Raw genomic sequence first — 15,411 nt, 5'->3', positions numbered from 1 at the left:
AGACCTCCGAGACAGGATTGTATCGAGGCACAGATCTGGGGAAGGGTACAGAAAAATTTCTGCAGCATTGAAGGTCCCAATGAGCACAGTGGCCTCCATCATCCGTAAATGGAAGAAGTTTGGAACCACCAGGACTCTTCCTAGAGATGGCCGCCTGGCCAAACTGAGCGATCGGGGGAGAAGGGCCTTAGTCAGGGAGGTGACCAAGAACCCGATGGTCACTCTGACAGAGCTCCAGCATTTCTTTGTGGAGAGAGGAGAACCTTCCAGAAGAACAACCATCTCTGCAGCACTCCACCAATCAGGCCTGTATGGTAGAGTGGCCAGACGGAAGCCACTCCTCAGTAAATGGCACATGACAGCCTGCCTGGAGTTTGCCAAAAGGCACCTGAAGGACTCTCAGATCATGAGAAACAAAGATTGAAATCTTTGGCCTGAATGGCAAGCGTCATGTCTGGAGGAAACCAGGCACCGCTCATCACCTGGCCAATACCATCCCTACAGTGAAGCATGGTGGTGGCAGCATCATGCTGTGGGGATGTTTTTCAGCGGCAGGAACTGGGAAACTAGTCAGGATCGAGGGAAAGATGAATACAGCAATGTACAGAGACATCCTTGATGAAAACCTGCTCCAGAGCGCTCTGGACCTCAGACTGGGGCGAAGGTTCATCTTCCAACAGGACAACGACCCTAAGCACACAGCCAAGATAACAAAGGAGTGGCTCCAGGACAACTCTGTGAATGTCCTTGAGTGGCCCAGCAAGAGCCCAGACTTGAACCCAATTGAACATCTCCGGAGAGATCTGAAAATGGGTGTGCACCGATGCTCCCCATCCAACCTGATGGAGCTTGAGAGGTCCTGCAAAGAAGAATGGGAGAAACTGCCCAAAAATAGGTGTGCCGAGCTTGTAGCATCATACTCAAAAAGACTTGAGGCTGTAATTGGTGCCAAAGGTGCTTCAAGAAAGTATTGAGCAAAGGCTGTGAATACTTATGTACATGTGATTTTTTTCGTTTTTATTTTTAATAAATTTGCAAAGATTTCAAGCAAACTTCTTTCATGTTGTCATCACGTATTGTTTGTAGAATTTTGAGGAAAATAATTAATTTAATCCATTTTGGAATAAGGCTGTAACATAACAAAATGTGGAAAAAGTGAAGCGCTGTGAATACTTTCCGGATGCGCTGTATATATATATGCATTCAGAAAGCATTCAGTGCATTCAGAAAGTATTCAGACCCCTTCATTTTTATTTTCCACATTTTATGTTGCAGCCTTATGCTAAAATGCTTACAATTATTTTTTTCACATCAATCTACACTCCATACCCCATTATGAAAAACAACATTGCAAATTTATTAAAAAGAAAAATCGGAAATATCACACTGACATAAGTATTCAGACCCTTAACTCAGTACTTAGTTGAAGCACCTTTGGCAGCGATTACAGCCTTATGGCATTTTGGGTATGATGTGGCAAGCTTTGCACACCTGGATTTGGGGATTTTCTGTCATTCTTCTCTGCAGATCCTCTCGTGCTCTGTCAGGTTGGAAGGGGACTGTCGGTGGACAGCCATTTTCAGATCTCTCCAGAGATGTTCGATTGGGTTCAAGTCCGGGCTCTAGCTGGGCCACTCAAGGACATTCACAGAGTTGTCCCTAAGCCACACTTGCACTGTCTTGGCTGTGTGCTTTGGGTCATTGTCCTGTTGGAATGTGAACCTTCAGCCCAGTCTGAGGTCCTGAGTGCTCTGGACCAGGTTTTCATTAAGAATATCTCTGTATTTTGCTGCATTCAGCTTTCCTTCAACCCTGACCAGTACCCCGGTCCCTGCTGCTGAAAAACACCCCCACAGCATGAAGCTACCACCACCATGCATCACTGTTGGTAATGTATTGCGCAGGTGATGAGCGGTGCCTGGTTTCCTTCAGACATGATGCTTGGAATTGAGGCCAAACAGTTAAATATTCATTTCATCTCAGTCTGAGAGTCCTTTAGGTGCTTTTCTGCTTTCTTGCACTGAGGAAAGGCTTCCGTCTGGCCACTCTGCCATAAAGCCCAGATCGGTAGAGTGTTGCAGTGATAGTTGTCCTTCTGCAAGTTTCTCCCATCTCCACACATGATCCCTGGAGCTCAACCAGAGTGACCATCGGGTTCTTGGTCACCTCCCTTACCAAAGCCCTTCTCCCCCGATTGCTCAGTTTGGCTGGGCAGCTAGCTCTAGGAAGAGTCCTGGTTGTTCCAAACTTCTTCCATTTAAGAATTATGGAGGCCACTGTGCTCTTGGGAACCTTCAGTGCAGCCCAAAAGTTTAGTAGCCTTCCCCAGATTTGTGCCTCGACACAATCCTGTTTCTGAGCTCTGCAGGCAGTTCCTTTGACCTCATGGTTTGGTTTTTGCTCTGTTATGCATTTTCAGCTGTGAGACCTTATATAGACAGGTGTGTGCCTTTCCAAATCATGTCTAATCAATTGAATTTGCCACCGGTGGACTCAAATCAAAGCGTAGAAACATCTCAAAGATGATCCAGAGAAATGGGATACACCTAAGCTAAATTTCAAGTACATAGCAAAGGGTCTGAATACTTATGTCAGTGTGATATTTCAGTTTTTTCTTTTTAATAATTTGCAGTTATCAAAAATCTGGTTTTTGCCTTGACATTATGGGGTATGGAGTGTAGAGTAATGTGAAAAAATTATTTAAAGCATTTTAGCATAAGGCTGCAACATAACAAAATGTGAAAAATGTCTGAATAATTTCTGAATGCACTGTATATGTCTTTTTTTTTTTCTTTTCTTTTTTTTGGGTTGGGGGGGTATTTGTGTTCCACAGGGGGTTGTAATAACACAAGGATGAGTAAATACTGAAATAATTTTCATTTTGTGTGAACTATCCCTTTAAGTTTGTCCAGAATGTGCTATAAACCCACTTTCTTGTACTTCTTGGCCTTGGTTGTGGGAACTTCCTTTTTAAGTTTATTTGATGTACAATAATCCCTCATAATCTCTACTGTGTCTGTTGCCATCTCCAAACCAAGACGCATTTATTTAGATGTTACGACACTGTTTTGGTCATTTCAGCCTCATTGTAATCATTGGAAGGTGATGGCCACAGAGTCAGTGGCATGGACATCTGTTAAGTTGGGCATTTGTCCATACTTGAAGTAGACAACAAACACCATTCCATCTGTTCTTCCTTTTTGTTGTCCCCCCTTCCAACCCTCCCTGTCCTTCTCAGCAGTCACTCAATGACAAGCGTAAAAAGAACCTCTTTTCACGAAAATTCCCTTTCTACAAGAACAAGGACCCAAGCGAGCTGGAAACAAGTGATTTGGACCGTAAGTACACAGTAAAGCACTGGGCAATGCAGGACAGGGTAGCGCTACACGCAGGTGCACCAGCACACCGGTTGACAAAACCCCTGCTCATGCATCAACCCTAAACGCATTTCATGAAACCAAATTTAAGCAATTTAAGCAATTCTGAAAAGACCAGTTTAGACCAGCAAAAATGTCCATGCTGTTCCTGGCTGATTTATGCTGGTTTGGTGCCAGTCTAGCTTGTAGACTATCATGACCATGCAGTTTACCAGCAAAAATGCTGTACAACCAGCATAGTCTTTTAAAAGTTGAGCAATAAAGTCATGTACTGTAAAAAAGTCATTTTCTTACCCAGTATTTTGTCAAGAGACAAGATACATTTACTTTAGAAGCAAAAAGACATTATTTGGTCACAAACTTTAGTGAGGTTTATTAAAAGCAAGAAAAAATGGGGAAAGAAAAATAAAAATAATTTCTACCCCATAGCAAATTTGTTTTAAGCATATATCTCACTAAATAAAAAATAAATAACTAAGTAAATAAGCTAAGAGAAAACTTAGATTTCATTTATATCTAGTGTCATTTTGCTTCTTGTGTATTTTGTTTTAAGAATATTTCAATATTTTTACTGGAAAAAGCAAGACAAAAATAGTAACTTAGAAAACCATTTTTGCACACCAGCATCCAAAACACAACATACTTTGCAATACAGACTTTTTGACAAATGCTGAATTGTGTCATATAATTTTTTGGCAATATCTAGTGTGTTCATTGAAAAGACACCATGTCTTTGAAGATGCAGAATCTTTTGGATCTGGGTTTGCTGCGGGGCAGGGGTAATGTTCATCGGTAAGACTAGATATGTTGTTCCAGTAATCATTGTTATTTTTGTGGTTTTCTCCTGTTTCTTGCTCTCTGCTGACTGCTCCACAGGACCTGAGTGATGACAAAGGCTTGAGTAAGTCTTCAAAGGCTACAGCAGACCTACCCAGCCCCACCCAATGTCCCATCATTCCCCATAAAACTGTTTTTACAACCCCTTGCACGTTTAGCATTGATGTTCAGTTAGAATCTTCAGTTATTTCTGTGTTGTGACTGAAACCTGTGTTAGATGACTATACAGTAAAGCAAAAAGGGAGCAGATTAGCACTGTGTTCCATTTGTTGTTCAATATTCCCTAAACACAGTTTAAGAAGGTGCAAACCCATGGTTTACAATCTGCTTATCTTAGCGACATTTGCATTATAAAAGACATCTCATATAAATTCAAGTGGAAATGCTAAGAAAAGCATAGTCTCCACCTCAGACCTCAGAGAGCACGCCCACAGTCGGTGCACTAACCGTCTGATGCATATTGCACTCAAAACTGGAAAACACAAACTCAAGTTAGAGTCATGTTCACAAGATTATGGGTTAATATAACAAGCAGTTTTGTGGTTGAATTTATCACTGGATTTCCAAATTTGCCGGGTAAACCCAGACCTTTTGCAGTCAAAAGTTTGGCTACACAAGACTAAGACAATCTTCGCTATTATGCATAACTTGTCCCACACTGTTTGTGCCATGGACAAAATGCTGTGAATCATACATAAAATTGTGTTGCTTGATTAAGAGAGCCATTACATTTGTAAGCAGTCAAAATTATGCCTGCTGCACAATAAAATGGGCAAAAAATCCCATTGACTTACAGTGAAGGAGGGACTTGAGCCATATCTAGGGATCAGGATATCATAGAGAATTGACAGGTGGTTCTTTTGACTTGGGCCAGTAACCAACTACACAGCAATACCCTACCAACCACCCAGGACACGTACCAACGCATAAAAAACACTCAGAACACCTTAAAAACCATATAGCAATGCCTTTGAAGCCATCCACAACAACCTAGCATTGTGGTGGCAAGTTTTGCACCGGCAAGCACTTCTTGTTGCTGTTGCAATCCTACATTGGTAGGCGATTTGTATGGGTTTTTTTTTTTTTTTTTTGAGGTTAAACAAATTGAAGAAGTCTCCCACCACAAACATAAATAACAGAACATATATAATAGTCAGCATACTTTGAATGTGAGAGAAAGATATTTAAAAACTTCCATGACTCTGCTCTGAATGTTTAGTATTTTGTGTCCTTTCTCAGGCTGTTGAAATGAAACACTTTTAGGTGGTGGAGTGGAGTCCCTTTGTCCATGAATGTTCAAAGCACCTTGACAGTGTTAAGACAATCTTGAGGACTTTTTAACATTCTGTCAGAGGCTAGTAGACAATTTGAAACATTTCATATGCCAAGACCTCCAAAATCCCTTTTTTGAATATCAGACAACTTAAAGAAAATACAAATTGTCTCATCATTTACTCCCCCTTATGCCATCCCAGATGTGTCTGTCTTTCTTCTGCAGAACACAAACAAAGATTTTTAGAAGAATATCCCAGCTCTGTAGGTCCATACAATGCAAGTGAATGGTGACCAAAACTTTGAAGCTTTCTTTAAGGCAGCATTAAAGTAACCCAAATTACTCCATGTCTTAAGCGATTTAATTGATTTTGGGTGAGAATGGACCAAAATATAACTCCTTTTTCACTGTACATCTTGCTATTACAGTCTATAGGCACTATCATGATTTCAAGCTCAATTACACTTCCTAGTGCTTGACTTGTGTGATGAGTGATAGATGGGGCTAGGAAGTGTAACTGAGCTTGAAATCATGATCAACAAAATGACTGCAGATGTCAAGATTTATAGTGAAAAAGGAGTTATATTTTGGTTTGTTCTCACCCAAACCGATTGGATCGCTTCAGAAGACATTGATTAAAACACTGGATTACTTTTATGCTGCCTTTATGTGCTTTTTGGAGCTTCAAAGTTTTGGTCCCCATTCACTTGCATTTTATGGATCTACAGAGCTGGGATATTTTTCTAAAAATCTTCATTTGTGTTCTGCAGAAGAAAGTGGTATGAGGGGTAGTAAATTATGAGAGAATTTTCATTTTTAGGGGAATTATCCCTTTAATAGAGATTCAAAATGTTTATCAAAGCCCTGTGTCCTGCACAGGTTCTTAACACTGCCATCTGTTGGTGACTGCTTTTTGTTGCATCTGTCGTATTGCTATAATGTACATCAGTCAGGGAGGTAGATGGTGTTTCTAATCTGTTACAAATGAAAATGTGGCTGTGAGGGATAGAAGTAATGCATTTTGTTTTATGTACTTTTGTATATCTTGGTGTAAATTGTTCAGCTGAATTTTCAACATTTGTCTGTCCAAATTCCCTGATGACAAAAAAAAACAAAACAAAAAAAATTGTTGAACAGACTACTTCTGTAGCTCAGCCTTGTTTTCATTCTACCCTGACTAAGGTCTGTATGCTTGTGTTTTTGTCGGTGGTGTTTATTTTCCCCTTTTATTGGTTTCAGAGCATATCACTTCTAATGCCAGCGATAGTGAAAGTAGTTACTGTAAGTGTGTGTTCCTTTTTTTCATCATCCCATTCTTATTTTGTTTCATGCATCATTTTAAAGGGATAGTTCACCCGAAAATTAAAATTCTCTCATCATTTACTCACCCTGATGCAATCCCAGATGTGTATGACTTTCTTTCTTCTAAACACAAACAAAGATTTTTTTAGAAAAATATCTCAGCTCTGTTGGTCCATACAATGCAAGGGAATAGTGGCCAGAACTTTGAAGCTCCAAAAGCACATAAAGGCAGCATAAAAGTAATCCATATGACTCCAGTGGTTAAATCCATATCTTCAAAAGCATTATGAAAGGTGTAAGTGAGAAACAGATCAATATTTAAAGGAATGTTCTTAGGGGGCCTGGGTTGCTCAGTGGTAAAGACGCTTGCTACCACCCCTGGAGTTCACTAGTTCGAATCCTAGGGCGTGCTGAGTGACTCCAGCCAGGTCTCCTAAGCAACCAAATTGGCCCGGTTGCTAGGGAGGGTAGAGTCACACAAGGTAACCTCCTCGTGGTCGCTATAATGTGGTTCATTCTCGGTGGGGCGCGTGGTGAGTTGAGCATGGATGCCGCGGTGGATGGCGTGAAGCCTCCACACTCGCTATGTCTCTGTGGCAACACGCTCAACAAGCCATGTGATAAGATGCATGGGTTGACGTTCCCAGATGCAAAGGCAGCTGGGATTCGTCCTCCACCACCTGGACTGAGGTGACCACAAGGACTTAAAAAGCACATTGGGAATTGGGCATTCCAAATTGGGTAAAAAAAAAAAAAAAAAAGGAATGTTCTGGGTTCAATACAAGTTAAGCTCAACTGACAGAATTTGTGGCATAATGTTGATTACCACAAAAATTAATTTAGACTCGTCCCTCCTTTTCTTTAAAAAAAGCAAAAATCGAGGTTCTGGTGAGGCATTTTTTTTTTTACATTAAAATACTCACTTTTTACATAAAAGTATAGACACAAGACATAAACAATATGTGAGTAAACATGATTTTAGTGTGATAAAATCACTAACGAACCTTTTCTGAGTAAAGTCATAGCCAATTTTACAACTTTGTTTTCATGACAATGTAATGTCAACAGGCCCTAAAATGACAATTTAAACAACTTTACAGCTCAAAAAATACACAAGTTTTAACAGAAGAATGAATAAAAGTGTTTTTATAAAATTATAGGCTTCACATTTCTGTGTTTAAGCCCTCCAGAAATTGGCCCCATTCACTTCCATTGTAAGTGCCTCAAAGTAACCTCAATTTTTGCTTTATTTAAAGAAAAGGAGGGACAAGTCGAAATAAATTTTTGTGGTAATCAGCATTATCCAACAAATACTGTTAATTGAGATTAACTTGTATTGAACCCGGAACAGTCATTTTTTATTGTCAATCTCCACTTTCACTTTCACATTCTTCTTCTTTGTTTTTGGCGATTCGCATTCTTTGTGCATATCGACACCTACTGGGCAGGGAGGAGAATTTGTAGTCAAAAAAGGACTTACATATTGATCTGTTTCTCACATTTTTGGGTAAATTATCCCCAGTGTTGGGGAGTAACGGAATACATGTAACGGGAATACATATTTAAAATACAAAATATAAGTAACTGTATTCCGCTACAGTTACATTTTAAATCATTGGTAATTAAAATACTGTTACATTCAAAAAGTATTTTGATTACTGAAGAGATTAATTTGCATTTTATTGTCATTTGTTTCATTTAAATATTTAGTCCTTTCAGATGGAAAAATTTATACATACAGTTGTGCTCAAAAGTTTGCATACCCTGGCAGAAATTGTGAAATTTTGGCATTGATTTTGAAAATATGACTGATCATATTTTATTTAAGGATAGTGATCATATGAAGCCATTTATTATCAAAGACCTGCGTAAGAAGGTAACGGAAATTTATAAAGATTGAAAAGGATATAAAAAGATATCAAAGCCTTGAAAATGCCAGACAGTACTGTTCAATCACTTATTAAGAAGTAGAAAATCCGGTGATCTCTTGATACCAAGCCAAGGTCAGGTAGACCAAGAAAGATTTCAGCCACAACTGCCAGAAGAATTGTTCGGGATACAAAGAAAAACCCACAGGTAACCTCAGGAGAAATACAGGCTGCTCTGGAAAAAGACGGTGTGGTTGTTTCAAGGAGCACAATACGACGATACTTGAACAAAAATGAGCTGCATGGTCGAGTTGCCAGAAAGAAGCCTTTACTGCACCAATGCCACAAAAAAGCCCGGTTACAATATGCCCGACAACACCTTGACATGCCTCACAGTTCTGGCACACTGTAATTTGGAGTGACGAGACCAAAATAGAGCTTTATGGTCACAACCATAAGCACTATGTTTGGAGAGGGGTCAGCAAGACCTATAGTGAAAAGAATACCATCCCCACTGTGAAGCATGGTGGTGGCTCACTGATGTTTTGGGGGGGGTGTGAGCTCTAAAGGCACGGAGAATCTTGTGAAAATGTATGGCAAAATGAATGCAGCATGTTATCAGAAAATACTGGCAGACAATTTGCATTCTTCTGCACGAAATCTGCACATGGGACACTCTTGGACTTTCCAGCACGACAATGACCCTAAGCACAAGGCCAAGTTGACCCTCCAGTGGTTACAGCTGTAAAAGGTGAAGGTTCTGGAGTGGCCATTACAGTCTCCTGACCTTAATATAATCGAGCCACTCAAACGTGCGGTTCATGCAAGATGACCAAAGACTTTGCATGACCTGGAGGCATTTTTCCAAGATGAATGGTCAGCTATACCACCTGCAAGAATTTGGGGCCTCATAGACAACTATTACAAAAGACTGCACGCTGTCATTGATGCTAAAGGGGGCAATACACAGTATTAATAACTAAGGGTGTGCAGACTTTTGAACAGGGGTCATTTCATTTTTTTCTTTGTTGCCATGTTTTGTTTTATGATTGTGCCATTCTGTTATAATCTACAGTTGAATATGAATCTCTTAAGAAATAAAAGAAATGTGTTTTGCCTGCTCACTCATGTTTTCTTTAAAAATGGTACATATATTACCAATTCTCCAAGGGTATGCAAACTTTTGAGCACAACTGTATAAATGATGCGATCCAAAGTGCATTTGACAGCAGTGAAACATTTTCTTATGATGTGTTACATTCATACGAGCAGACAGAGAAGTAAGTTTGAAGTAAGTTTGGAGCAGAAGAAATAGAAATAAACCTTGTGTAAATTGTCAGCTTTACGCTAAGCTAAAATGCTATTTCTCGCCATTTTACATGCACGTTACCAGGCACGATCATTTTTTTTTTTTTTATCAAGAAAATACATGTTGGATAATAATTTCTTTTTTTCTAGTAAGACCTTTGATTTTAGGGCAAAAATCTTATTCTTGATTATAATTTTTTTTTATTGTTTTCCTGTAAAAATATCTAAAAATGCTTAAAACAAGATCAGTTTGATTTATCTTGTTTTAGAAACAACACTGCATAAGATATTTAGGGTTTTTGGAGAATGTATTTTTAACATGTGTATTTTTTCTTACTGTACTAGCAGATTTTTTATAGTCAAAACAAGTGAAAAAATCTACCAGTGCTGAAGAAGTAATCCAAAGTATTTAGAATACGTTACTGACCTTGAGTAATCTAACGGAATACGTTACAAATGACATTTTACAGCATGTATTCTGTAATCTGTAGTGGAATACATTTCAAAAGTAACCCTCCCAACCCTGACTATCCCTTTAAACTTCATGAGTTTGAATGTTTAAAGCCTTGTATTTTGTGTGATATGCACACACATTCACTATTCAAGTCCTATGTCAGAGTCAGGATTTTAAAGGAAAATCTTTTTTTAATTCCATATTTATAAAAAAAAAAAAAAAAAAAAAAAAAAAAAAAGTTTGAACATTAAAGGAGGAAGCAAACCATAAAAATACAAATAAAAACACACTGATCTTTTGCATCCATGTAAAATGGCACTGGAGAGAGAACAAGATTGGAACAGCTTCTTAAACCACTCACCTTTTTATATCTATGCTTCATTGTTCAGTGCATGGTTTGCCTTGCATGGGAGTTTCACATGATAAAACAAGTGCTGACTGTGTTATCTGTGCACCTTGCTTAGTGATCAGGCCATGGACACAACACTTTATGGCCTAGAATATTACCTTCAAATAACATTATACATTAGAACAACCTTGTGTCTTTCAGCAGTTTCATACATTAAATCATGGCCTGTTATCCACATTAAGTGGTTTAAAAACCTCTTGAACTTTTATCTAATCCTGTGTGCCTCCCAAACTATTTCATCTGAACACTAGTGAGTGAATATAAAATTACAGACTGTTTTCAACAATAGCATACACATTCAGTGCAGTCAGCTGCTTTCATTGGGTGGCTAAGTAATATATTCATGGAAAATTGAAAAAGTTGTATTAAAAATAAAAGGAAAACATCCAATTAGATTATAGATTAATTTTCTGTTCACAAGGCCATATTGCTAGTGAATTGTAATAAATGTTCAATATCCAGAAGTGCACATTTAAAAGCACAATGGGTTGTAAACAACATTTAAAGGAATATTCTGGGTTCAAAACAAGTTAAGCTCAATCGACAGCATTTGTGGCATAATGTTGATTAACACAAAAAATTATTTTGACTTGTCCCTCATTTTCTAAAAAGAAAAATAGCAAAAATCTAAGTTGTAGTTAGGCACTTACAATGGAAGTCAATGGGGCCAATTTTTGGAGGGTTTGAAGGCAGAAATGTGATGCTTATAATTTTATAAAAGCACTTACTTTAGTTCTTTGTTAAAACTCATGTATTATTTGAGATAAAGTTGTTTAAATAATTTTTTTTTTTTTTTTTTTTTTTTTTTTTAAGGGTTTAAGGCATCACAGCATTACGTCATCATGGCAACTAAGTTGTAAAATTAGATATCATTTTACACAGCAAAATTTTATCACACTAAAATCATGTTAACGTGCATATTGTTTACGTTTTGTGGATGTACTTTTAAAACAGTGAGTATTTTAACATTTACTGATTGGCCCCATTCACTTCCATTGTACTGTAAGTGCTTCACTGAAACCCAGATTTTTGCTTTTTGTAAAGAAATGGAGGGACAAGTCTAAATACATTTTTGTGGTAATAAATATTATGCTCAAACGCTGTCGATTTAGCTTAACTTGTATTGAACCTGGAATAATCCTTAAAGGTTGACTTCAGACAATTTGTAACACTAATGTATTGGGAGGTTTTTTTGGACTAACTTTAGCAGAGGCTTTTCAAGCTAGTTAAACTAACCTCTCCTAACTGTCTTCAACTATATAGTACATAAGGATTTTTTACTCATTTCAGTGTTTCTGTTTGTACTAGGTGGGCAGGAAGAATTTGTTCTGTCTTATGAGAATGTCACGCAACAGGAAGGTGTGTATCTTGCAGTTTCAAGCTTGCCTACTTTGTGGTAGATTGGTATTACTCTGATTGGGTGTGTTTAAATGATTATGCATGATTGACTGAATGTAAAACTCATTGTACGGTTATTATTACGGTTTACAGTGTGTTACAGTCGTCCAGTGATTATTCTTGGACCCATGAAAGACCGGATCAACGATGATCTGATCTCAGAATTTCCCGACAAGTTTGGATCGTGCGTTCCCCGTGAGTACTTCATTCACAGTTTCTGTTCACTGTTACATAATACAGTAATTATGAAGCACCGTTTCAAATATCGTCCTCTTTATTCACATAGTCTGAGTTTATTACTGTTCTTTTATCAGACACGACTAGACCAAAGCGAGACTATGAGGTCGATGGCAGAGACTACCATTTTGTTACATCACGGGAGCAAATGGAAAAAGACATTCAAGAACACAAGTTCATTGAGGCCGGCCAGTATAACAACCACCTTTACGGGACAAGTGTACAGTCAGTACGAGAGGTTGCAGAGAAGGTAAACAAGCTCAACATTGTTAGGAAGTAATAAAAGAGTTTATGGCAGTAATAAAAAAGGTATTTTCTTTGTGTAAATTGTTTCATGACCTTTAGATTTGCATCATGCACTATTTTTCTATTTTTTTATGTGACAATCTCTTTTCTCTCCTTTTAGGGCAAACACTGCATTCTGGATGTCTCGGGCAATGCTATCAAACGACTCCAGTTAGCACAGCTCTACCCAATTGCTGTGTTTGTGAAACCAAAATCAGTGGAGAATATTTTGTATGTCATTTTTTTGGTATATGATTACATATGTATGTACTATTGCAGCGGTTAATAAATGATTTACCTATTATTTACAAATTCACTTTTTCAAACCTGTTCTCTTATCAAATATGTCTGTTATTTCTTATACTTGTTACAATTTAATGAACCTTTTTCACATGAAGTTACTATTTTAGTAATTGTTATACCTTATTTAATATAACATTGGCATTTCTGTCAGAACCGTATGAACAGCCTGCAGTTCCCAGTTGAACCTCGATATGGAAAACCCTGTACTATTGTATCAGAGGCTCTTCAGACACAACAGAGGCTAAAGCATGAATATTCTTGACTGATTAGCTTTAAAGTGAAGGCACTAGTAATATGTCCCCTGTATCCTTTTCAGAGAGATGAACAAGAGGTTGTTGGAGGAGCAAGGGAGAAAGACATATGAGAGAGCCATGAAACTGGAACAGGAGTTCCTTGAGCACTTCACGGGTGAGAACACTAGAGTAAACTCATCCACATCCCAATCATCCGTGGCACTTCTACTTAGAATTATTATGATATAAAGACATCAATTATTCCTTTTTTTAATAGTTGTATAAGTTGATCATTTTGCAGAAACCATAAAATGGTGCATTTAATACATAATGAGCTAATGAGCTGTTCACACAGGAAGCATTGTTGTGTTCAAAAACAGCTGGACTAGAATAAAATGCAGCGGTTTTGAGACGCATTTTTCAAACCGACACGGTGTCTTAAAAACACTCATGGAGTGAGATGTGACACAACAGCCAAAGATGTTTGTCTGACGCATATGTAAATAGACTGACAATAAAAAAATGTGTGCAGATATAATTTGAGAACATGTCTGTGTGAACAGCCCCACATAATGTCTTTCTTTTGAGTCATCCTGTAATTTACGTGTATGCAAAATTTACATTTCTCAAAATAACTCCTTAACAAAGCTTATTGATGAAAATTGTGTTAAAAAGCTATCATTATTTGCAAAATACCACTGACATTTAAAATGATCCCTTCAGAAGGTTTTAGGGTTGAGGTTTTTAGAGGGGTCCTGTCATGCATTTTTTATTTCGCTTTATTTCCTTGATGTTCACTTATAATGTTAGTAAAGGTTTTTGCACAAAAAAAATATAGTAGTCATATTTTATAGTCATAATATAATAGTAAATTACCTTTTTCAACCCTGTCTCTGGCCCTTTCTCTGAAACACTCGGTTTTCTGTGCTGTCCCCTTTAAGACTTCAATATACATCGACACTGTGGGACTGTTTTTTCCAAGAATAAAAGAATGAAAACACGCAAGCAATTTGCAAAATCCCCTGAAAGCACTCAGTCCGGGCAATCATTAATTATTAATATGTCCCAATTTAGGGACCTGGGTAGCTCAGCAAGTAAAGACGCTGACTACCACACCTGGAGTTGCGAGTTCGAATCCAGGGCGTGCTGAATGACTCCAGTCAGGCTTTCTAAGCAACCAATTGGCCCTGTTGCTAGGGTGGGTAGAGTTACATTGGGTTAACCTCCTTGTGGTCACCATGATGTGGTTCTCGCTCTCGGTGGGGCACGTGGTGAGTTGTGCGTATATCCCATGGAGATAGCGTGACACGCCTCCACACGGGCTAGGTCTCCGTGGTAACGCGCTCAACAAGCCATGTGATAAGATGCGCGGATTGACTGTCTCAGATGCGGAGGCAACTGAGATTCGTCCTCCGCCACCCAGATTGAGGCGAGTTTCTATGCCACCACGAGGACTTAGAGCGAATTAGGCATTCCAGATTGGGGAGAAAAAGGGAGAAAATCCCCCCCCCCCCAAAAAAAAAATATGTCCCAATTTATGTGAAGCACGCAATCAAACTATAGTTGTTCTGACTGATAACAACTGAAAACTGAACAAAGTCGGCATTCTGTTTCTTCTGAATTCTTATATTATTATGCATACAAGATATGGTGATACAGTAATGCTATATAAAGCTGAGAACAGTGAAAATAGTCCAGACTAACACAAGCTGTGTATGTGAAGGGTTAATAAATCTGTATCCAGCTGTAATGGACTATCGACCCGGGTGTTCGCTTCCCATGTAATGGGGAATACGGGATGTTCGCCGGGTGGGAAGTCGCACCATAGATCATTTCATCGGTTGATCACGGGAAGTGATTGCACATGACTATTTTGCTGCTTAAATACGGGATAATGCACATCCCAACGCGTTCATTTTACCCAAAATACGGGACGTCTTGGCTAATACGAGACCAATGAGATGGCAGCCACTCACGTATACTACAACATATACGTTCTAATAACATAATAAAGTGATTTAATCTCACATCGATTTCATGAGCAATTATGTATTTTCTTGGTAAGTAACTGTGTAATAAGCACGATCCACTCCACACTGAAGTCCTGATCATGGTATATTTTGCGAT

The 15,411-nt window shown here is 38.4% G+C and overlaps 1 protein-coding gene across 24 annotated transcripts in view; it reads left to right on the top strand.

Moving 5' to 3' along the window:
- LOC127445611 (disks large homolog 1) overlaps window positions 1–15,411 on the top strand; it is a 234,115-nt gene that overhangs the window by 215,130 nt on the left and 3,574 nt on the right. For 9 of the 24 annotated variants that reach the window (XM_051705766.1, XM_051705764.1, XM_051705772.1 and 6 more), the window contains 8 exons: window positions 3,239–3,338; window positions 4,254–4,278; window positions 6,727–6,768; window positions 12,137–12,187; window positions 12,320–12,421; window positions 12,541–12,713; window positions 12,870–12,979; window positions 13,368–13,459. In XM_051705766.1, coding sequence (XP_051561726.1) covers window positions 3,239–3,338; window positions 4,254–4,278; window positions 6,727–6,768; window positions 12,137–12,187; window positions 12,320–12,421; window positions 12,541–12,713; window positions 12,870–12,979; window positions 13,368–13,459 — 695 coding nt within the window. The remainder of the gene's footprint in view (window positions 1–3,238; window positions 3,339–4,253; window positions 4,279–6,726; window positions 6,769–12,136; window positions 12,188–12,319; window positions 12,422–12,540; window positions 12,714–12,869; window positions 12,980–13,367; window positions 13,460–15,411) is intronic. The other 15 variants (XM_051705773.1, XM_051705774.1, XM_051705778.1 and 12 more) reach the window with 7 other exon arrangements.

This window comes from Myxocyprinus asiaticus, chromosome 9, assembly GCF_019703515.2.
Source record: "Myxocyprinus asiaticus isolate MX2 ecotype Aquarium Trade chromosome 9, UBuf_Myxa_2, whole genome shotgun sequence".
Classification (NCBI taxonomy): domain Eukaryota; kingdom Metazoa; phylum Chordata; class Actinopteri; order Cypriniformes; family Catostomidae; genus Myxocyprinus; species Myxocyprinus asiaticus.
Note: the sequence above shows the minus strand (reverse complement) of the source record. Positions and strands in the feature narration are given on the sequence as shown.